Here is a 24270-nt window from a genome sequence, read left to right as displayed (position 1 = left end):
GGGGGGGGGGGTTTGAGCCGCGATGGCCGGTGCCCTTATAACTACGGCTCCTATTCAAATCCACCACGCGGCCCGCCCTTGCTGCAGTTCTCTTGCCACCCTCTTGACTCACGCCGGGGCAGTGGGGCTCCACACTGGGGACTCTAGAGGTCTGCGCTGCTACGTATATGTTTCCTTAGCAACGATGGGTCCACCGGAGACCGCAACAAACCTTGTGTTACTCATGTACTTATGCTCATTGTTTCCTGCTCTCTTTACCTGCCTCAGGAAACGACATGCTACTTTAACGTGCTCTACTGTTGCCTCTGACCGATGCGGTCATTAGTGTTACTTCTTTAGGTGAGTGGCTTGTGTTTGGCTTCACGGTCAGCAGCACTTCCTATCTTTGGCTGGGAGATTGTCCACCAGCATCTGATATGATTGTTCGATTTCTGTTGCACATAATTTTAAATTCTTTTATATTTTTAATACCATACACTTATTCCTAGTTACCAAGTTACATTTACAACTTGGTCACTCTCTATGGGGTCTATAATATTACACACGGCCCAAGTGCAATAACTCCCGACATATGCACATCTTTTAGATATCCACTTGATTTCAATGACCTAGCTTGCATGGGACGACTTCCCCGTATTAGTGACTATGCTTTTCCATGTTTATCCCCTAGATTGACTCCTGCACTGAGGGACGCCCAACGCTCATGGTGCTCCAAGGACTGTTAAAATGTAGGTCAATGCACCTCAGAAACAGTAACCAGTGTAGTTAATCAATTTATGCTTTCCCCTTTTTTGGTCCTGAAGAATTGCTGCTTGATCAAACTCCTTGGGACTGTTAGGCAAGAAACATGTTGACCACAAAAGTGCAACCACCCACCGCATTACTGTGGTCGGTTGCCATCACTTTTTTAACCAGGGTAGGAGGCAGGAATATTAAATTAGTGGCCCTGACCACCGTCCCCTGTTTTAACCCACCTTCTACACACACACTACACTGTTACAACTTAGGGCTCCACACACGCACTCACCTAATGGCAAGGATAAAAAGACCTCCGCTAAAGAGCCCCCATCGAGGGTGCCCATCAGGAATTGCACCGCCGTCGCGACGAGGAGCACGCCCAATGATGAAGCATGACACCTAGCGGGCTGGGTGTGTGAGGGCATTATATCCGAAAGGCGTAATTCCCCTTCCCCTTTTCGTGATCATTGAACAATAGTCTGGTCCCTACATTAGTCACTATACCTTCATCCCATTAGGAACTGCATACCATTTTCTTGTTGTTTTTAGCAATACAGATCACCATAATTCGCAGACTCCAAATATAAATCTTCAGCATTGAAGGCAGCATAGTATTTCCAATCAGTAAATAAAGCTTCTATAGCTTCAACATCCCAATCATCAGAGGGAATATTTTGTTTAACCACATCCCCCATCGAAACAAGGAGTACAGTGGGAATATTAATAACCTCTGTGGGACCATGAATCTGGAACTTTATAGCATCCCATACAATCCCATCTAAAACGGGCCAAGCAGTGAAATTCACAAAAGTCTGGTCCCTCTTCATGATGTGCAAAGAGGAGTGGGGAGCCAAAGTTCCATCAATCACTCAAATTGAAGTTCTCTCCTCAACATAGTGTCCATTGATAAAACAAAAAAAATATACCACAAATCCTATGGACATAAACGGAAAAATTGCAATCAGCACTAGCCAAATGTAAATCCAAGGTGCGATCAAAAAATGTTTTTTAAACCAGGTAACAAAAATCGAAACTTTTGAAGGGGACTTTGATGTGGATGAGCCAGTGTCAAATGAAAAACGGGACTGATTAGCCACACTAGTCTCCAAATCAGGCATAGACAAATCAGTTGGGTAAGTATAGTCAGTGTCATTTAGAGGATCACCAGCAGGTTGATTCAAGAAATGATTCGTAAGTGGACTTATTTCAATGGCAACGTCAGGCCCAATGGCAGGATCCGGGGCCAAAATAGAGTGTTGTGCCATTGCTGGACATGAAATCGCAGGCGTCATACTATAGAGTGTCGGCCACCCTGTGTGGTTTGACATGGCCAATTGAAATGTACCTGTTCCCCTTTCTCCCAGGAAGAGGAGGTAAAATGACTGTTCATGTACCGTGCACACCAAGCACGGCAACTGGAGCACGATCGTAAGGACCAAATTCTTTCTTGTTGTCGATCTTCACTCGGACCAGTTCTCCAACCTGGGGTAGCCAGCCGACTACCGGAATCTGCAACACAGCTTCAGACGTGGAGGGCAAGTGTTCCTTTGCAAGACTGTCTTATCTTTTGTAGGTTCTGTAAAACATTAGAATGTTCGTCTATGTCAAAAGATGCGGCTCCCGCCGCCATGTCTAGACCATTGAGGTCCGGAACAAACATCTTGATGCCAAAGAGCATTTCGTATGGGGTCCGCCCACCCAGAGACCTTCTAGGGAGATTATTAAGTGCACGTTGTACGCTATTCAGGTGGGTAAGCCAGTCTCTGCCAGCACCTAAAACCTTTGCTGTCAAGGATTGCTTTAAATCTCGGTTCATCCGCTCCACAACACTATTGCCCTCAGGCCTGTATGGAGACATACATTTGACTTGGACCCCCAATGAAGCCATGGCATCCTTGTATGCCTTAGAGGCGAACGCTGAACCTTGGTCTGAATGGAAGGTGCCACACGCAAAAATTCCCACAAAGACACGCAAATCCCTTACAACAGTTCTAGCATCAGCGCTCCTTTGAGGCCATACCCACACAAAGCGCGTGCAAGAGTCAACTGCAACTAAGATGTACTTATACGCAGTATCAGAGGAGAAAGGACCGCAGTGATCCAAATTAACACACGCAAGTGGCTTATTAGTTTTGTACAACTGAGTTTGGGGCCGGCGTGCAGCAGAAGGTTTAATATGCTGACAAATGCCACATTGAAGGACAAAATCACTTGTCTGTTTGTACAAACCTCGCCACCAATTTTGTTGCTGTAGGAGAGATACAGTAGCTGACATGTCGGCATGCGTTGAAGCCATCCCGGCTTGGGCTGCTGTAATCAAAGCCTGTCTGCTGTCTGCGTTGGGAATCAGTCTGTCACCAGCATCGTTAATTCTCACATAAGGAACTTTATTGGGACTTAAGTGATAAGAGTACTTCGAAGGGAAACCCTTAGGATAATTACCTCCCTTCTCAGTTGCGGCAATAGCTGCCAATATGTCATCATCAATCTTACTTTTGGAACGTGTAACCGCTGCCACTGCAAATGTTGCTACTGCTGTCTTCGCAGCTTTATCCGCGAGACAGTTGCCAACAGCGTGAACTCCAACGCGCTGATGACCCAAAGTATGAATTACAAAAAAGGGTGGGAGACGTTCTTTCAGCTCCGCCACTCGAACCCAGATCATTTAATGTTTTATTGTGCGACCTTTGGAGTCACGATAATAATTTTGAGTCCAAAAGGGTAGATTGTCATTGAAAGACTGTACACAGTAGTAAGAATCACTCACAATAAGAGTAGTCACACTGGGGTCAGCGTACTCCAACACAAGCATCAGAGCACGTAGTTCTGCCAACTGGGCAGTACAGTCCCATAATGTCTGTGTATGCATGACATCGGACTTGAATTCACCATCCACCATTGTACCAGCCACAATTGCACAGGCCGTGGGATAAGCGTGTCTAGAACCCGTAGTCGCTTGCGCACTCCCATCAGTGTAAATGATACAACGAAAATCCTCAAGTGGGCGCATAGCCAGAGGAGCAGGATGAACAAACTCATACTGCAAAAACTCTTGAGTCTGCAAAGAGGAATCGAAAATTAACGTTACATCCGGGGAAGTCAAGGATGTAGCCCAGTGTATCCACTGAGGGTGCAAAGCCTTGGAATTAGGCACACTGGCCTTCGACACTGCCTCTAAGGCAGGATACGGAGTAACAACCACAATGCGTTTTCCCTGCGACAGTGCATGTTCCTTAAGAATCGCCATTTGCACTGCTGTCAAAACTTTTTCCACAGTGGAAAACCGCAACTCGGCCGAAGTGTACAGGTGTGACTTGTAAGCAATAGGGACTGCGTCTCCCTCATTAAAAGTGAGGTACGTGAAACCCACCGCCCCTGGTACGATTCTTATCACCAGGTTGGTGTGGTTATCACGAGTCGACAAGAACTTAGATTCAAGTAGGTCAGCCTGCAAAGATTGCAAGATGGCTGAATGTTCTGGCAGCCAACACGATTTGGAAAAAGTAGGTTGTATCAATGCATAGAGAGACTTGATACTCTGGGCAAATTCCGGAATGTATGTACGTCCGAAATTCAAAAAGCCCAGTAAGGATTATAGCTTTTTCAGCATTGTGGGAGCGCGCAAAACGTGCAAAACACCCATTTTTCCAAGAAGTGAGGAGCCAAGCCTCTACCTTCATTGTTGAACTCGTAGCCCAGGAACAACACTGTGTACTCTGCAATATGCGATTTCTCAAAGTTAAATTTATAGCCCAAGTCCGCAAAACGGCAAAGGATGCGGTCCACACGGCACAGATGTGGCCATAATTCGTCGTCTGTGAGATAAATATCATCCACAAACAAACATGCATCTGCGTCGAGCCTCTCAAGCAAAGAGACTATTCGGGCAGCAAAAATGCCTGGACTGTTCTTGTAGCCCATGGCCAATCGAAGGAACTGGCGTTGTTTGCCACCACAGGTAAAACTCGTCCATTGAATACTGAGGGAGGACCAGTTAAGGGCAAAAAAGCCATTGGAAATGTCAAGCGTGGTTTTGAACCTTTTACGCACAAGACTACCCACAAGAGCAGAGCTGTGATTATTCTGCACCGCACATGTACGACAATGTGAGTTAAAGTGGCGGTAATCCAATACCAAACAGTACGAACCATCTGGTTTGGTCACAGTAAAAAGTGGTTTATTCGGAGACACAGACGTTTCAATTACGCCTTGATATTCCAATTGTTCAAGGATTTCGGCCACAGAGGCTTTCGTCTCACGCAGTATGGGGTATTGGGGTTGTGGCTCTGGCATGGACCGCAAAGGGATCTCATGTCGAGGGGTTAATTTGTCCCATCCACAATGAGTATGGTACAACGCCGGAGCAAGAGCCTTAGCCCAATCTTCTACAAATTGCAGTGCCTGTTCCTTCGGCACAGTGTGCGCGAAAGCGGGGAGGATCACCTCCTCCCCTTGTGGAGCGGAGACAAAAGGTGGGGGCCAGTCGACCTCCGCCAACAAAATATCATAAGTAGTCATTAGATTTTCCCCAAAAAAACATTTTATGGTACGTTCTATGTCACCTTCAATTACAAGGACAATTTCATAAAGTCTGTCAGGGGAAGCCACTCTAGTGTCAGCTGTTTCCACTACTAAACTGAGAAAAATCCTAATTTTAAGACTTTCGGTATTCACAGAAGGCATTTAGGAGTCCTAAAGTTAGGAGTCCTAACTTTACTACTGCTAAATTGTGAAAATCCAAATTTTAAGACTTTCGGTATTCACAGAAGGCATTTAAGAGTCCTAAAGTTAGGACTCCTAACTTCTGTGAATACCGAAATGAGTGAGTGCCTTCTGTGAATACCAAAATGAGTAAGTGCCTTCTGTGAATACCAAAATGGTAGTAAGTTTAGGATTTTGTAAGTTAGTTCTGTGAATCAGGCCCCAGGTGAGGAGGGAGAGAAATTCCCTATTGTGGGGTGAATATGGCATCTCACAATGCACCCCTTCACCAAGCTGACAAGTTCAGCAATTTGAATATATCTTGAGATCTTGGATTTCAACGCATCCATTTGCCAAACCAGAGAAAACTCCTACATCAGTTAAAATAATCCTAAAGCATTCAATTCCTAAAATTCCAACACATTGATGACAATGCCTAAACAGACATAATAACGAGCTTTAACTATCCAACCCAGAAATATGTAAAAATCACAATAGCTAAGGGCCAGATGTACTAACATTGGGGATAGCGATTTCCAAATGTAAATGTTTTGCAATTCACAATAAGAAAATTGCTATTCCTAATGTATCAAACTTTTATTTTTAAAATAGCTATTCCTAGCTGGTCACAAATCAACCTACCTCATGAATAATAATGAAGTAGGTCGCAGTTCTGATAGATACATCTGCCGTGTGGATTCCTCACCTTGTGAATATCCCCTTGCGTCAGCAACATTCGGAAATTCTTTTTGTAGCTTCGCGCCGACGTGGATCCGGACGTCACAGAGGCACGGCACCGCTCGCGACTCCGCTGACGTCACCTACCCCTATAACAGGCCCACGCCGGCGTGATGACATCAGTTCCCTTTTTTCCGCGTCGTCGACGCTAACGGTTTTCAGGGATCGTACTGTAGCTTTACAGTAACTTTGTTACTATTATCCTTTTATTGTGTCTATCTTTATATTCTTCGAAATGTCGTCGAAGAAAACTGGATTTAAGGCTTGCGGCGAATGTGGCAAGACTATGTCTATCACCGATCCTCATGAATGCTGTGTTTGGTGTTTAAGTTTCGACCATGACGTCGAGGACTGTCCTTGCTGCAAGAAGATGACTCCGAAGGCGTTAAGAGAAAGAGAGACGAAACTCCTTGTGGCAAAACTTAAAAATAAGAAAGTTAAAAAGTCTTCGAAGTCTCAAACTCGTCGGTCGAGGTCGAGATCGAGGTCTAGGTCTCGTTCGAGGTCACGCTCGGAGTCGTCTTTGGCTCACGCTTCGAAGTCTTCGAGGAAGAAACATAAGAAGAGGAGCCATGAGTCACGTCATCACTCCGGAAAGGACTCTAGTTCAAGACCGAAGTCCCAGGTCAAACTTCTGAGTAAGGAAGTGGAGGTTTCGGAGTCAGAACATAACTCTGTTGGTGAGGCTTCACATCCGGATTCACCCGAATCTCAGAAGCTGGTCCATTCTCCGGTTCCATCCAATCCTTCTGGTCAGGAGGATGAAGGTGAGGAGCAGGGGGCTGGTGAAGTCGAAGTTCCGATGCCTGCGGGTTCGTCGACCCCGGTTCCTGGACTCGGTGAAGATGTCGACGTCGTTTCGACTCCTCCTCCTCAGGAACGACCCAGAGATCCATATCCTGAATTTCTAACTCCAGGTCAGGATCCTTCTCAGTTCCTGAACGCCATGTTTGGTGTCTATTCCAGGGCAATGTTCCCGTCTGGTGCACCTGTTGGTCCCACGGGTCCAATGGCCTTTAACTTGGGTATTCCCCAGGGTTACGCCCCTGCGCCCTTCATGCCTTTTATGCCGGCTATACCACCGCATTGGCATTTTCCGACACCACCGGTGTCGTCGACGCCGACTCCGTCGACGCCAGTCTCATCGACGCCGATGCCTACGACTCCGAGGCAGGGTTCTGCCCGACCTCGTATTGAAAAACCTCATCCGACTTCGGGTTCGACGCCGGCACCGACGCCGTCGGAGTCGATTCCGAATCCGTTGACTTCTGTTATGAAGGAAAGATCTCGGAGAAAGGCCCAGAGACTTTTGGAAGAGGAAAGATGTCAATATTCAGATACTGATGAAGGGGAGTTACGGGATTCTGAGGATCCTTTTGAAGACTTGTGTGAGGCCAGTGGGCTTGAACTGTCGCCTGAGTGGGAATTGGCTTCAGTGTCAAATGTACCATCGAAGGATGTTGTGCCTTATCACACCGTTATAAAAAAAGCAGCGAGTTTATTGAATATTGATCTGCCCACTGCTGATTATAAACCTAATATTTTAACTGAGGTTCTTCATTCACCCTCGTCAGTTATTGAACCTATGTTACCCTTCAACGAGGCCTTATCTGAGCCCATCTATGAGGTTTGGAAGAAACCTTTATCTGCTCCTGCAGTTTCTAGAACAGTGGCGAGGAGATACAGAGTTGCACCTGAGGACCCTGCGTTTTTATCAACTCATCCCTTGCCTGAGAGTTTGGTGGTGCAAGCTGCCTGCTCAAAGAAATCTGCTGGTGCTTTCCACAGGTTCCTGGGGATAAAGAATCCAGAAAGCAAGATCAGAGTGCCAAGAAGGTTTTCTCATCAGCCAGTATGACGTTAAAGTCAACCAACGCAACATGTCTGATGGGAAGGTATATTCATGCCTTGATGGATTCTGTCAAGCAGCTGATTCCGAAAATTCCTGAGGATGACAGGAAGGATTTTCAGGAAGTGATATCAGACACTCAAGCAGCTGCGAGACAGGTGATTCAGAGTGGTCTGGACACTGCTGATTTGGTGGCAAGGGTCATGGGCTCCTCCGTGGCCACTAGGAGGGCTGCCTGGCTTAAATCATCGGAGTTCTCTGCAGACGTCCAGTCTGTTTTGATGGACTTGCCTTTTGATGGCTCAGGATTGTTTGGCAAGAAGGCTGATGCTGCTTTGGAACGTTTTAAGGACAGTAGGGCCACTGCAAAATCTTTGGGTCTTCAGTCCAGAGGTACTACTGGTAGACGCTTCAGGGGGTTTGGAAGATCTTCCTTTCGTTCTTACAGACCATCCCAGGGGCAGCCTCAACAGCAGCAGAATACGTTGTACAAGTCATACAGGGGCAGACAAAGACCCCGCCCTAGAGGTCGTCAAACTTCCTCCTCTCCTTCCCAACCCCCGGCCAACGCAGCAAAGCAGCCCTAGAGCCGCCATTCCGGATCATGTGGGCCCAGTGGGGGGTCGGCTTACTCATTTTCTACAAGATTGGGAATTAATAACATCGGATCTTTGGGTTCTCAATCTTGTAGAGAATGGGTATGCACTTCCTTTCCAGGAATTCCCTCCCAATTACCCTCCTTGCCAGGGTTATTGTTCGGAGGACCACCTGCTTCTCCTGCAGGAAGAAGTCCTGGCTCTGTTCCGAAAAGGTGCGATAGAGGTGGTTCCAGAGCAGGAAAGGGGTCAGGGGTGCTACTCCCGGCATTTCCTGATCCCCAAGAAAGATGGCAGGCTTCGGCCAATCCTTGATCTCAGGATGTTGAACCTTTACCTGAAACAGGAAAAGTTCAAGATGCTCACTCTTGCGCAGGTTCTTCAAGCGCTGCTGGAAGAGGACTGGATGGTGTCGATCGACTTGCAGGATGCGTATTTTCATATTCCCATCTTGAAGTCGCACAGAAAGTATCTCCGTTTTACGGTTGGGTCACAACACTACCAGTTTGTAGTCCTTCCGTTTGGTCTTACTACTGCGCCTCGAGTCTTCACCAAGATGATGGCAGTGGTGGCGGCTCATCTCAGGAGAACGGGGATACATGTGTTTCCGTATCTAGACGACTGGCTGATCAAAGCGGAGTCGCCGGAGAAGGTGCTCCATCATCTGCAAGAGACAACTGAGTTGTTGCACAGGTTGGGTTTTTCGATAAATGTACCCAAGTCTCACCTGGTGCCCTCACAGCGCAACCTGTTCATAGGTGCGGTACTGGACACTACTGTGTGTCGTGCATTCCCTCCTCCACAAAGGATTCGCGACATACAGGAGATGATTCCTTTGTTTTACAATGGAGCGGTCGTTCCAGTCCTGAAGGTCCTTCGCCTGCTCGGTCTGATGGCTTCATGCATTCTGTTGGTCAACCATGCACGCTGGCATATGAGGGCGCTCCAGTGGTGCCTCCGCAGGCAGTGGTATTAGCACAATGAGGATCTCAGGGAGTCGGTGAAGATCTCCGGAGAAACTGCAGCGGATCTGTCTTGGTGGAGCGTGGAAGGCAATCTGTCTCAAGGGAAGCCTTTTCAGATTCCTCCATTGGTTGCCACAGTAATATCGGATGCGTCCACTCTCGGGTGGGGTGCTCATCTGGGGGACCTGGAGGTCAAAGGTCTTTGGTCTCCAGAGGAAAGGTTGCTTCATATCAACCTTCTAGAGTTGCGGGCGATACGTCTGGCGCTCAAGGCCTTCCTCCCTTCCCTTCGCGGTCAGTCTGTCCAGGTCCTGACGGACAACACGACCGCGATGTGGTACATCAACAAGCAGGGAGGAGTAGGGTCGCAGTGTCTCTGCAGAGAGGCTCTGCATCTCTGGTCCTGGGTTCAGGACCATCAGATTTGTCTGATGGCAAATCATCTGGCCGGGGTTCAGAACGTTCGTGCAGACAGTCTCAGTCGGCAGTTCTCTGCCAATCACGAGTGGAGGCTCCATCCAGAGGTAGTTCACGGCATCTTTCGGATGTGGGGGACTCCTCGGGTGGACCTGTTCGCCACTCACGAGAATGCTCACTGCCTGCCATTCTGCAGTCTCCAGTGTCCGATGCAAGGAGCCTTGGGGGACGCGTTTCAGTTGAGTTGGAGCTCGCAACTCCTTTACGCGTTTCCTCCCATACCTTTGATTCCTCGGGTTCTGAGGAAGATTCGCCAAGACCGGGCCCAAGTCATATTGGTCGCCCCGGATTGGCCAAGAAGGGTGTGGTACTCGGACCTTCTCCACCTCTCCTCTCACCCGCCGCTCCGTCTCCCTCACAGGGCAGATCTCCTCTCTCAGATGGAGGGGCAGGTTCTACACCCCCACCTCCAGACATTACACCTTCATGCCTGGAGATTGAACGGGGCAAACTGATTTCTTTTTCTCTCCCTCACGATGTGGTGGATGTCATTTTATCAGCCAGGCGTGACTCCACTAAGTCCATCTATTCTTATAGGTGGTCTAAGTTTGTTGTTTGGTGCTGGGAGAAGTCCATAGACCCTTTGAGGGCCCATTTATCTGATGTTCTCCAGTTTGCCCTTTCTCTGGCACAGCAGGGGCTTGCTGTTGCCACGGTGAAGGGTTATCTGTCAGCGCTGTCGGCGTTTATCTGTTTGCCTGACCAGCCTTCTCTGTTTAAATCTCCTATAGTTTTAAGGTTTTTGAAGGGCCTCATTAATAAGTTCCCTCCTACCCCTTTTATTGTGCCTCAGTAGGATTTGAATCTGGTTTTGACATTTTTAATGGGTGCTCCTTTTGAGCCTCTTCACAAATGTCCTATGAGGCTCCTGACTTTCAAAACCGTTTTCCTCGTTGCAATAACCTCGGCAAGGAGGGTTAGTGAGCTTCAAGCTCTTAGTTCCAAGCCCCCTTTCTTGACCATTCATGCTGATCGAATGGTTCTTAGGACCAGGGCTGCTTTTCTGCCACAGGTGGTGACTTCTTTCCACCTTGGTCAATCCATTACCCTTCCTACTTTTTATCCTCCCCCACACCCTTCCAAGGAGGAGAGGTTGCACCGTCTTGACCCCAAGAGGGCGGTGTCTTTTTATTTGGACAGGACTAAAGACTGTCGCTCTTTATTGGCTTTGCTTGCAAGAAAGGAAGAGCGGTCCATAAGAGGACTTTGTCGAGATGGATCGTCCTCTGCATTAAAATCTGCTACTCTTTGGCCGGTAAGGAACCACCAGAGGGTATAAGGGCTCATTCTACTAGAGCTAAGTCTTCGACCTCTGCATTGGCTAGAGTTGTGCCTGTAGAGGATATTTGTAGAGCGGCAACTTGGTCTTCCCTCCACACTTTCGCGAAGCATTACTGCTTGGATTCCGAAGTGAGGAGGGACGGTCATTTTGCGCGCTCTGTCCTTCAGGATTTCTTGGTCTAGAAGAGTGAACACCCTCCTCCGGGAGTGGGGACTGCTGTGGGACTCTATTCACAAGGTGAGGAATCCACACGGCAGATGTATCTATCAGAAGAACAAGTTACTTACCTTCGGTAACGCTTTTTCTGGTAGATACAATATCTGCCTGTGGATTCCTCACTGACCCACCCGCCTCCCCGCTGTCCACTCTTCTATGCCAGAGTTTCTTTAATGTATTATTTTATTGTCAAGGAGTTGTTTATTTCAAATGTTTTATTGCATTTGCTTCACACTGTGTGGGTTACCTTGATTTCTATATTGCGTATACTGTGTTTATGTCTACTGTCATCGGTCCGTCCGTGTGCCTCGAAGGCACGGAAAAAAGGGCGGAACTGATGTCATCACGCCGGCGTGGGCCTGTTATAGGCGTCGGTGACGTCCGCGGAGTCACGAGCGGTGCCGTGCCTCTGTGACGTCCGGATCCACGTCGGCGCGAAGCTACAAAAAGAATTTCCGAATGTTGCTGACGCAAGGGGATATTCACAAGGTGAGGAATCCACAGGCAGATATTGTATCTACCAGAAAAAGCGTTACCGAAGGTAAGTAACTTGTTCTTTGCGAACCATTAGGAATGATAGCCAACACAAGCAATGGTAGCATGCTGGAGTCTGCAGACTACCATGTCTGTGATTGCTTTTAAATAAAGCAATCTTTTTTTTAAACGCAGCCCGTTGTCCGAATAGGCAAATGGGATGCGTTTCAAAAACAAAGAATAAAATGTTAATACATTTTTTAAGAGTAGGAAATGGTCCAGCTCGTAAAAAAAATATTTTTTAACGTTCTCAAAGGAGAAAGGGTCCCATGGTGACGCCCTCCCATTTGCGAATGGTTACCACCTCCTTCGAGATGTTGATAAAATATTAATGTTTTACAACTGCATTGTGCTGGCAATAAATTAATACATACCACTAAGATTTGGTATTTGGAAGGGATGCCCTACACATGACCCTTTCAAATACTAAATAGCAAACACAAATTGCGATTCTGTAGAATTGCAGTTTGGTGTTTGAACATCAAAACAAGCATTTTTGTAGTCCCAAATGGCCTGATTCTGCGTACTTTTTCGTTTGCGACCTCAAAAAAGCTTTATACATGTGGCCGTAGTACTCCTAATAACCTTCAAATCACAATCACATAACCAAAAAGCTCAACAACTTTAATTCAGGGCACCACAGTAATAATACAAATTGTCAATACACCAACTATCATAATAAGCCTTCTTAAGTCATTTAAGATACAAGTTAGAAAGCATGAAGGTTTAGTAATAGATCAATAATCATTGCAGAAGACAGTTGGCATATTACTGGCGGTATTCCCTTCTGCCAAACGCGAAATGATGTCCTTTGTATACAGTTGACCAGACCGCCTTACTTCTTTGAGGAATGGAACTCAGTCAAATTAGATTAGAAATCGCACAGTCACTGCACTTGGGAGAACCTCTGGTAGTGGTTGGGAGGGGTTGGGGCCCTGTGAGCTCTTTCAAAGGAAAACAAGCATTGGCATAGCCAATAGGTCTCGCTTTTGGGACCTTATAAGTATTTAGTTATGCAGCACAATATCTTTGGTGCAACAACATTAAGTGTTGAATGGCTAAACACTTATAAGGCCCCAAATGTGAGACCTATTGTCTATGCCAATGCTTGTTGAAGTTCCCTCCTTCACTGAGTGCCCCAGCAGCTACAATCACACAAACAAGGGGCCCCTTCACACAACAGAGGGGAGCAGGTCAGCTTACAACAGTCAGGCAAAAAGATGACCTGTCTTTGAATATTCCACGGAAGGCACATGGCGGAAACAGAGCCACCCGGAATCGAGGCATTCGTCACCTGGGTTGTCAAAGCCTTATTTATGGTCCATTAATGGGCACTGAGGTTACATGAAAACAAAATTATGGTCTTGTCAGTTGTAAAAAGGAGCTTTCTGCAATTTAGTGTTCTTGCACGTTTCTGTGCAGTAACAGGGCACGGGAAGCGAGAAAAATATTTAAAAATGTCGGAAGTTACCGGGGCTCGATATAGTTAACACATTGAACAGTTAATACACAAACCTGTAATTACAGTCCAGCGAGGTACAGGAACGATGCAATTCATAAGTCAACGGGGACTGGCAACTCTAGCAATATATTTATACTGATAGACCTCCGGCCGGCTAGACTGGCGTGTACTGCTCACTGATGTAGCACCTTATGTGCGAATTTAGCCTCTCGGCACTATTAACACCTTGGCTGCTAGGGGGTTTTCCCCTCCTGCGCTGAAAATACTTGAATTCTATAGAATCATGACACGGTCAACTCGTCATAAGCACAGGGCAGGTAAAACCCATGACGAGCTGACCTTGTCATGAGCATGGAAGGGGTTAAAAGATTAGCATGACAACCTTGCTGAAAAATATCATATTTCAAAACACATCCCATGGATTCCATCAATCAATGTTGCGTCCAGTTACCGAATTACTGTGATAAATAAATGGTGCCCGTGATGATAACCCCCGAGCAGCTCTAAGAGTCAGCCTGTAAGAGAGACCCTCCCACTTCCTGCTTCCTTTTCACTAGCATCAGTGGTTTAGGTCCATGTGGGAACCACAGAGCAGTGCGAGCAGGCTGGGGTGCAGGCACTTCAAGGAAGGCTTGCCTGCAAAAAATACCCTGCAATGACAGGCCCATGGCAATTAATAGCACGAAAAGAATGGGGGAATTAGCGCACTCTTTGGCGCTGCACATCTGAAGCAGACAGACCATGTGCTAACTGAAACAAGCATTGGCCGCGTGCCGCTTGTAATAAGGGAAGCTGACGAGGAGGGAGCGCTGCCGTGAAAGCAAAAGTCATTGCGATCAGGGTGAAAACGAAAGTGAACGCGATGACGTGCTAAAGCATGGAGAGGTGGAGCGTGGCGCTCCCGTATGTGTTTGTGACCACCAGCTGGTGGCCGCTTTGGCAGCACTTCGAAAAGCGGCTACTAAATGTCTCGCCAGACAGCGCATGTGCTGGCTCAGGCGAGACCTAAAAAGGTTGACAAACGTTTGGGCATGAGCACAATTTGTACTTAATTCTCAATAAACTATTCATTACCCAGCCCGGTTGTTTCATCACTATCACCTAACCCCATCTTTCCCTCTCTGCTGAAGAATAACTATGCTAGTTTTGGTAGGTTGGGACCCTTACACTAACTCTCTTCACTTGTTATTTTTTTAGGAAGGCGTATTTACCCAGTCTGTTCAATTGATGTGGCCAGTGTGCCCTGTGTTCTCTGCCCATACTTGCATGTCACAGTATCGATTTAATACAAAAGTCAATCAGCTTATTTTACCTGTTTTGCAGAGGCCAATACTAGGCCATGAAACTGCCTTGTTGGAATACATTGGTCATAAAGTACTTGTTGTTTACCCTAATTTACCTCTATAAATCAGTCTGATGTAAACTGCAGTTTACCTGTGCTATGTAAGAATTTAAAGTGATTCATTCACTTCCCGGAAGGTCTTTCTGTGCTTCCAAACCGACTTCGCTCAGGATTTCGTTGTATAATGAAAAAAATATATAATATTGTTTAACTAAACATATTATTACATACACCCCAACCCTCCTTCCTAGCATTCACTCTGCTTGCCCTCGTGTTTAGTTAGTCTTGTATGTGAGAGTTCATTGTGACATCTAACCAGTTTCTGTTCCAGTGCCTCTAACTTTTTGTTGCAGCATCCCTCTGTGCGGTAAGTTTGTCTCTAGAATCATGCTGGAGAGAATAAGTAAGTTGTAGTGAGGTTGCATTTTAATCCTAGAAAGAATGCCCCAAAACGAATGTTTTTAAGTTAAATGAAATACATATCTGCTAGAACTCATTGTATTTTATTTTCCATTTTTATGGCGCGCCACGTAATCTGTTGTATTTATCCAAACGTTTAGTCATCTATGATTTCACGAATTTGCTTTTCTTCCTAGGAATTAAAATGTTCCACAGTTGTTGAGAAAGAAGACGAGGTAGAAGAGCCAAGTGACATTGAAGAAGGTGGGCTGGATCTGAGTGTGCCCCTGAAGCCTATCAGCTTCTACATATCCGACAAGAAGGAAATGCTGCAACAGTGCTTCCGGGTTGTAGGAGAGAGGAAGCTGCAGAAAATGCTTCCTGATGTTTTAAAGGTACAGGCTAATGAGCATAAATACACGTTGTGCTCACACCATGCTGTGAGAGCAGTGTAAAATGTCATTATTTTAACCTGCTTTTGGTGACGTGCTAGCCATAGAGAGTGAAACACTTGTCTATCTTCTCAGTGAGACACATTACTGTGTTACTGTCTTTTGGATGTGGAGTAGTTTTGGTGGCAGGCCATCAGTTGCATTATGAGTGGAGGCGTCGTCACGCATTATCTCTTCGTATTGATAAATTGTATCGCTCCACTGAAACAGGCCAGTTAATGTGAAAGTGATGTTCCTCGCTGCATGTGTATTGTCATGGGAGGGTTGGCCGTGCAGTGATACCCTGAACGGTATGTTGCATTTTCAGTAAAAGAAAAATAACTTTGAGAGTGCTGACCTGCAAAAGTACTCAGCCTTAAGTCATGGGCACGGTTCTTAAAGGCTCTACCGGAGGGTTGTGGGTAGGGAGTGAGAAATCAGGGTTCCATGGGCGGATGGGATTTAAAATTCTTTTGGGATTACTTCTTTGATGGCTTGGAATTTAGTCACTGTACAAGTACTGGATATCGTGGGACCATTCAGAAGGGCACAGGGAAGACAGGAGCTACTGGGCCTCAAACATGGTGGGTAGATTATTTGCCACTGTTGTCTTGGGATCGATTCTTTTATGGCTCTGCAAACTGAGATAAGTAGAACCCTTTCCTCACTTGATTCTCAAGTTAGCAAGGGTTCTCAGAGAGGTAAGATGAGGGGGGGGGGGGCGGCGGAGGGGGAGCAAGAGCTCAGCACTCAATAGTAAACCAATAAACGCAAAAACAAAGTGTCCCGCTCAGTGCTTATCTTTTGAAAAAAAATCTTTTTATTAAATCAAAAACAAGCTTCAGATATAAGCATCATGCAGTATATATATATATATATATATATATATATATATATATATATATATATATATATATATATATATATATATATATACACATATACAAGGGATGTACAAGACAAGGCACATCTCAAGCATCATTACATGTAGTATAAAAATACACTGTATATGGAGCCGCACACTACCCATTGGAGTACGTCTCGAAACCCTCCCAGAAAACCCAGTCAGTGCACCCCAAGAGGCCCCTCACAGACCCCTATCCAATGTCCATGGCCCCCACATTTTGTACCCTTTGCTAGGGCATCCCCGGCTTTGATACACCACCTGCTCCGCACTACGACACCAGTCCATATCGCAAAGCCATGCGGCCACGGTCGGAGGCTCCGGCGCCCCCCATGCGCTTGTAATGTTCCTCTTAGCGAACCCCCTGCAAAAACTAACCACGTCTTGGCCCATTTCGGCCATTTAATCTCTCCTGTGACGCCCAGGATGTGCCATCTGGACTCCAGCAGGACCTGTTTACCCACCTCAGCCTCCATCACTTGGGCAATGCCCTTCCAGTACTTTTGAATCCTGGGTCAAGAACACAAAATATGAAAGAAGGATCCCCTCTCGCCACACTCCCTGAGGCATACCTCGGAGCCCTCCCCCTTAATACGGACCTGTACCATTCTCGTGGCATATGACATGTGAATGATGCAAAGTTGTACTAGTTGAAAATGTGCTCTGATGGCTATATCCCTAGGGCACTGGAGGTCCTCCGCCCAGTCATCATCTTCCAAAGGACCCACATCCGTTTCCCAGGCCTCCTGCAAGGGACCCAAGCAGGCTGGAGTACTGTTTGTCAGTTTTTTGTATGTCAGAGACACTGCCTTCTGTATCATGGGTTCCAAGAGAAGTGGGGAGTATTCTGGAAGCAAAGTCCCCTCTGTCAAGTGGCTATGAATGGCAAAACGTAGCTGTCGATATCTAAGGAATTCACTTGCACCCATTTGGAAGCCCTCCCGTAGACTATCGAATGTCACCATTTTCCCACCGTTCCAGATGTTCCCGAGCATGTCAATACCTTAAGGCTCTTCTTTTGGAAACCCTGCAGTCTGTGCACTTCTTTCAGGAAGTCTTCCTCCCATAATGGGGTTTGTTCAGTAAGTTTCCGCTCCCACCCTGTCATTCTAGTTGCTTTATGCCAAATATCAATAACCGTTTTAGTGTGTGGTGGCAGATGTACGGACCCACTACCCCTGTGGTACAATTCCCCCAAGTGACTACACTCACCCAAGACCAATCTTTCCACTCTATAGGCTGATTCCTCAAGTGGGGAGAAGAACCAACCATTGACGTAAACAAGATGAGCAGCCCAGTAGTATTTCCTGAGATCCGGGACTGCCAGCCTCCCTTCGTACACCCCCTTCTGCAGTTTCTTGAGTACAATCCTTAGACTGCCCCCTCCCCATAGTAACTGGCGTAGCTCGGACTCGACTGTGCAGAAGAAGGAATCTGGAATGTGATAAGGAGTGTTTTGGACGGCGTACAGTAAACTTGGGAGGTCCATCACCTTGAAGAGGACTGCCCGTCCCATAAGGGAGATAGGGAGCCCCCTCCAGTGCGAAGCGGCATCCCGCAACCTAGAAAGCTGCACCTGAAGGTTTCGTTGTGTAAACTCCGCTTCAGTCTTAGTTATCCAAATGCTCCAATTCTTGAATTTATCCTTGAACACCATCTCCGAACATGCGGACGTCAGAACCGGAGGGTCCCCGGATAGAGAAAAGACCAAGGACTTGTCCCAATTAATACGATATCCAGAGTAGGAACCAAAGGACCGCATTATGTGAATGAGCCTATGGAATGTGTGTTGGGCAGATATGCATAAATCAGGATATCCTCCGCATACAACAAAATGGGCTCATCCCAGTCCCCCCCTAGATCGATTCCCTTCACCACCAGGTCCCTCCTAATCCATGCCGCCAAAGGCTCAAGCACCAGCACGAATAGCAACGGGGACAGAGGAAAACCCTGGCGTGTCCCCATGTCCAATGTAAAGGCTCTGGAGATGATCCTGTTAACCCTAACTCGGGCCATCGGGCAGTGTATAACAACCGGATCCACTGTTGCAGCTGCAGGCCGATGCCCACTTTTTCCAGCACCACGAACAGGTAAGACCATTCTATGCTATCAAAAGCCATCCTTGCATCTAACGAGAGAAGAGCGGCTGAGACATCCGGCTGCCTTTGAGTTATGTACATGACTCCATATAAACGTTTCAAGTTTAACCTCGGGCTCCTTTGAGGCATAAAGCCAGAATGATCCGGATGGATCAGGGATTGTGAAACCGGGCCCATCCGGTATGCGATAATCATGGCTAGAACCTTAGCCTCGAAGCTTAAGAGGGAGAGGTCATGTGGTTTTCCTTCCTTGAGAAGTACGACAATAGTGGCCATTCTTGTGTCATCTGGAAGTTGCCCCACCTTTGACGCTTACCTAAACATGTCAAGCATGTAAGGAGCCAGCTTGCTCGTCACACATTTAAACATTTCAGTGGAGAGTCCATTCGGCCTGCCACCTTCACAGATTGCAAGTCTCTCATGGCATTCTCTACTTCCTCCAAGAGGAAGTCGGAATCGACCTCCTCCATGTCCTCCGAACCTAGAGTCGGCAGAGATCTGTCATGCAAGAATTCAGTGCATTCAGGTTCCCCCCATGTGGATTGAGATTGGTAAATGTTTTCAAAATATTAGGCAAACATTTCCGTTAGGGCCACCGCTGTACCACCCAGTGTCCCTTCTTCGGACCGAATCTCAGAAACCCAATTGCGACTCCTGTCCCTTCGTTTCAGCCAAGCAAGCAGTTTGTTGGCGTTGTCACTCAGATCATATACTCTGCGCTGTGTGGCGATCGCGTATGCCTGAGCTGTGTTTTCAGCGAGATCTTGCAGGGCACTTTCTTTGAGGGAATGTTTGAGCGTACCGACACCCCCCAGCGTCCGAGGTTATTGTGCGCTCCAAGGCGAGTATCTCCTGTTCGAGTTCCTAACACTGGAGTTGGGTTTCTTTAGTTGAGCACCACGCTCTGCCTGCACAAAATATCTCGCCACCACCTTGTACACTTCCCAAAGGGTTCCAGCAGAGCTGACAGAGCAACCATTTTCCACAGAGTAGAGTTCTGTGCGTTTCTCGAAACGCTCCCTAAATTCCTGGTCCCGAAACATAAAGGGGTCTAACCTTGGGGGAAGAGACCACTCACAAACTGGCCCGTGCAGCTGCACCTCTACCGGTGAATGATTGGATATTCCTCGCGCCTTATGGCATACACCCTAGAAAAACCCCGTAGAGGTAGTATGTGTAGAAATGTAGTCCAGCGGAGCCCCACTGCCACGTGCCACAGAAATATGAGCATATGTCTAGACCTGGGATTCTGGCATATCCAAAGGTCTACTAGTCCCAGAGCCCATGCAAAAGAAGACAGTGGACAGGGCTCCCTTGCCCCAGAGGGGAGAGTTTCCCTATCTATATCAGGCGTGAGTATATCGTTCATGTCACCGCCCAAGAGCAAAAGTCTGGGTGGGAAATTCAGTAAGAGCTGACTGAGATCTGGAAACGTGATTTTGTGCAGTCGCGGAGGAATGTACACTGACCATATATTTACCACCTGCCCCTCCCAAGTACCTGACAGAGCAGCATAACGACCTAGTTGGTCACACCAAGAGCGCTGTATCATCAGAGGGATCGCATTTTCAATGAGTATGGCCGTGCCCCTGGACGCGGACCTGAAGACAGTGTGGGCCTGTAGTGTGTATCCGTACATATTAAGGGCAAAGTACTTGTTCCCCCTGAGGTGTGTCCTGGAGTAAGACAACATCTGGGGAATGTCTATGTAAATATTGTAGAACCATAGTGCGTTTAATTTTGTCCCCTTGGCCGTTTACATTCCAGGAGAGGATTGTCAGCTTTTTGTTAGGTCGTGTGGCCATGTAAGTAGTCATCGCCAGCAACCCCTCTACCCAGCAAGTAGAGACCCTCCCTACATACAGCAGAACCAAGCCCGTAGAAGGTCGTCATTAGGCACAAATATTGAAGCGTTAGATCTGAAGCAAAAACCTAACAGTGAACGGTACAATAAATACAAAAACCCTTAACAGTATCCCCCCACCCTGCAACCCTGCCTTGTAGGTCCAGAGCTACCCACATCCCAAATAGCAGAGCGCCTGTCGCCCCAGAGAACCAAAAACTAAAGTAGGGCTGTCTGGCTCCACCACTCAATAGCGCCCCCCTCCCGGGCCATCCCGGGCCACCCCGCCCCACCCCTCAACACATCATAAAGCTGGAGCATACAACACAGTGTCCCATCCGGACGTGCCCCAAACATCTTCTTCGCTGAATTAGGAGCTCCAGTATCTGGCATTAAAGACTGTACCTGAAGTCTCTCAAAATATACAACGGTACACATCGGTGAGACCTATCTCTTACTTCCCCGGAGATCGTGCATCACTCACGGGGCTTCCAGACCAGTAGCTCCTGGATCTGGATAGCGACCTGTCCCCCTTTCTGCATCGACTTGGAGACTTGAGTGCAGAAGCGACTCCGGTGCCAGTCCCCTTCAATGCGACGATTGAGAGACCGATGGGAGCCCCCATCCAGCCATTGTTGGACCTCTGCCTCCCCATCCCCTCCTGGTAGTGCAGGAAAGCAGCCCTAGATCCCCCATCCTGGATCATGTAGGTCCCGTGGGAGGCCAGCTTACCCATTTTCTACAGGATTGCAAATTGATCACTTCGAACCTTTGGGTTTTAGATCTGGTAGAAAATGGGTACGCCCTTCCCTTCAGGGAATTCCCTCCTCCTTTCCCTCCTTGCCAAGGGTTTTGCACGGAGGATCATTTGCTTCTCCTTCAGAAGAAGGTTCTTGCCCTGTCACAAAAAGGTGCGATAGAGGTGGTTCCGGAGCACTAAAGGGGTCAGGGTTTCTATTCCCGACGTTTCCTGATTCCCAAGAAGGATGGCAGGTTATGTCCTATCCTGGACCTCAGAATTTTAAATATGTTTTTCAAGCAGGAGAGATTCAAGATGCTCACCCTAGCGCAGGTTCTTCAGGCGCTTCAGCAAGAGGACTGGATGGTGTCCATCGACTTACAGGATGACCACAGTGATATTTGATGCCTCTACCCTAGGGTGGTGGGCTCATCTGGGGGATCTGGAGATCAAGGGTTTTTTGGTCTCCAGAGGAGAGATTGTTTCATAGCAATCTTCTGGAATTGCGGGCAATAAGTTTGGCGCTCAAGGCTCTTCTCCCTTCCCTTCGTGGTCAGTCGGTTCAAGTCCTGATGGACAACACTGCTGCGATGTGGTACATCAACAAGCAGGGAGGAGTAGGATCGTACCATCTCTGCAGAGAGGCGTTGTGGCTCTGGTCCTGGGCCAGATGGCAAGTCATCTGGCCGGGATGCTGAACGTACGTGCGGACAGTCTCAGTCGGCAGTTCTCCCCCGACCACGGCTTCATCCGGAGGTAGTTGAACACATCTTCCAGTGTGGGGAACTCCTCGGGTGGACTCGTTTGCCACTTTCAAGAACGCGCACTGCCTGTCATTCTGCAGTCTCCAGTTTCCGAGGCAGGGAACGTTTGAGGACGCGTTTCAGTTGAGTTGGAGCTCACAACTCCTTTAGGCGTTTCCTCCCATACCCTTGATCCCTTGGGTTCTAAGGTAAATTCGCCAAGACCGGGCCCAAGTTATATTGATCGCCCCGGATTGGCCAAGAAGGGTGTGGTACACAGACCTTCTTCACCTTTCGTCGCAGCCTCCGCTCCGTCTCCCTTTCAGGGTAGACTCCTCTCGCAGTCGGGGGGGGGGGCAAGTTCTACACCCCCACCTCCAGAGCCTGCACCTTCATGTCTGGAGATTTAACAGGGCAACCTAAATTCTTTCTCTCTCCCACCTGACGTAGTGGATGTTATATTATCGACCAGGTAACACTCCACCAAGTCGGTCTACTCCTACAGGTGGTCAAAATGTGTTAAATGGTGTGGATAGAAGTCTATTGATCCCTTGAAAGATCATTTTTCTGATGTTCTTTGTTTTTCACTGCATTTGGACCAGCAGGGTTGTGTTGTGGCCACTGTTAGAGGGTATTTGTCAGCTTTATCAGCATTTCTTTGTTTGCCTGTCTCTTTTTAAGTCTCCAAAAGTTTTAAGGTTCATTAAGGGGCTTACAAACATGTTCCCACCCACTCCACTAGATTTAAATCTAGTGTTAACTTTTTTATGGGTTCCTCATTTGAAATTATGCATAGTTGTCCTTTGAAACTGCTGTCATTCAAAACGGTCTTTCTTGTTGCTATCACTTCGGCTAGGAGGGTGAGTGAGCTTCAGACTTTGAGTTCAAAGCCTCAGTTTCTGACCATACAGGCTGAAAGGATGGTCCTCAGGGCTAGTGCTGTTTTTCTGCCTAAGGTGGTAACTCCCTTCCTTCTAGGACAGTCCATTACCCTCCCTACTTTCTATCCTCCCCCTCACCCTTCCAAGGAGGAGGAGAGGCTTCATCGCTTGGATCCTTAGAGGGCGATTATTTTCTATTTGGATAGACTAAAGACTTCCGTCAGGATGATCTGCTCTTTGTGGGCTATGCTGGACGCATGAAGGGCAAGGCGGTGCACAAGCTCACTTTGTCCAGGTAGATCATCTTGTGCATCAAGATATGCTACGCTCTGGCTGGTAAGGAGCCTCCTGAAGGCATTAGGGCTCATTCCACCAGGGCTAAATCATCTACTTCTGCCTTGTCCAGGGGTGTTCCTGTGTTGGACGTCTGCAAAGCCGCAACTTGGGCCTCCTGCCACACTTTCGAGAAGCATTACTGCTTAGATTCCAAGGTGAGGAGGGACGGCCATTTTGCGTGCTCTGTTTTGCAAGACTTTTTGATATAGAAGGGTGGACACCCTCCTCCAGGAGTAGGACTGCTGTGGGATTCTATTCATAAAGTGAGGAATCCACAGGCAGATGTATCCATTAGAAGAACCAGTTACTTGCCTTCTGTAAAGTTTTTTTCTGGTGGATACAGTATCTGCCTGTGGATTCCTCATGGACCCACCTGCCTCCCCGTTGTCCACCCTTTTATACCTTAAAAAGAGGTATTGGTTAATATGTGATTTCATATTGTAATTTTGTGTTACCTATATTTGCCTTTATTTGGGCTTATAGGAAATGTTTGGTTTCTTTGCTTTCCTATTTCACTTTACACTGGTTGTATTTGTGTGAATACTGTGTACTTTGTATGCATTGTCTCTATGGTCGGTCTGCCCGTTTCCCTCGGAGGCACGGAAAAATGGGTGTTATTGATGTCATCACGCCGACGTGGTCCTCTTATTGCTCCAGTGACGTCATACGGAGCCGCGCGCGGAGCCATGGCATTGTGACAACCTCGTCGGTGTGGAGAGCTAGGAAAATTTTCAGCGGAATGCTGGTGCAGGGGATATACATAAGGTGAGGATTCCACAGGCAGATACTGTATCCACCTGAAAAAGCGTTACCGAAGGTAAGTAACTTGTTCTTTGTTCCTACAAGTCCTGTGGGAACCAGAATTGTCCCAATCATATCACCAACAACAGACTATACTAAGTCATCAGTCAGCAGGATCAACACAGAAGCGCAGAGATTCATTGAACTACAGCAACCAAATGGAGAATGTGAGTTAACTGTGGCGATCAAACCCA

General features: G+C 47.3%; 1 protein-coding gene across 3 annotated transcripts in view; it reads left to right on the top strand.

The window, feature by feature from the left end:
* Window positions 1–24270, top strand: part of CAAP1 (caspase activity and apoptosis inhibitor 1) — a 296318-nt gene that overhangs the window by 74179 nt on the left and 197869 nt on the right. For all 3 annotated transcript variants that reach the window (XM_086962118.1, XM_086962119.1, XM_086962121.1), the window contains exon 3: window positions 15497–15694. In XM_086962118.1, coding sequence (XP_086818244.1) covers window positions 15497–15694 — 198 coding nt within the window. The remainder of the gene's footprint in view (window positions 1–15496; window positions 15695–24270) is intronic.

This window comes from Lissotriton vulgaris, chromosome 3_1 (genome assembly GCF_964263255.1).
Source record: "Lissotriton vulgaris chromosome 3_1, aLisVul1.2, whole genome shotgun sequence".
NCBI lineage: Eukaryota > Metazoa > Chordata > Amphibia > Caudata > Salamandridae > Lissotriton > Lissotriton vulgaris.
This window is presented reverse-complemented; position numbering and strand designations above follow the sequence as displayed.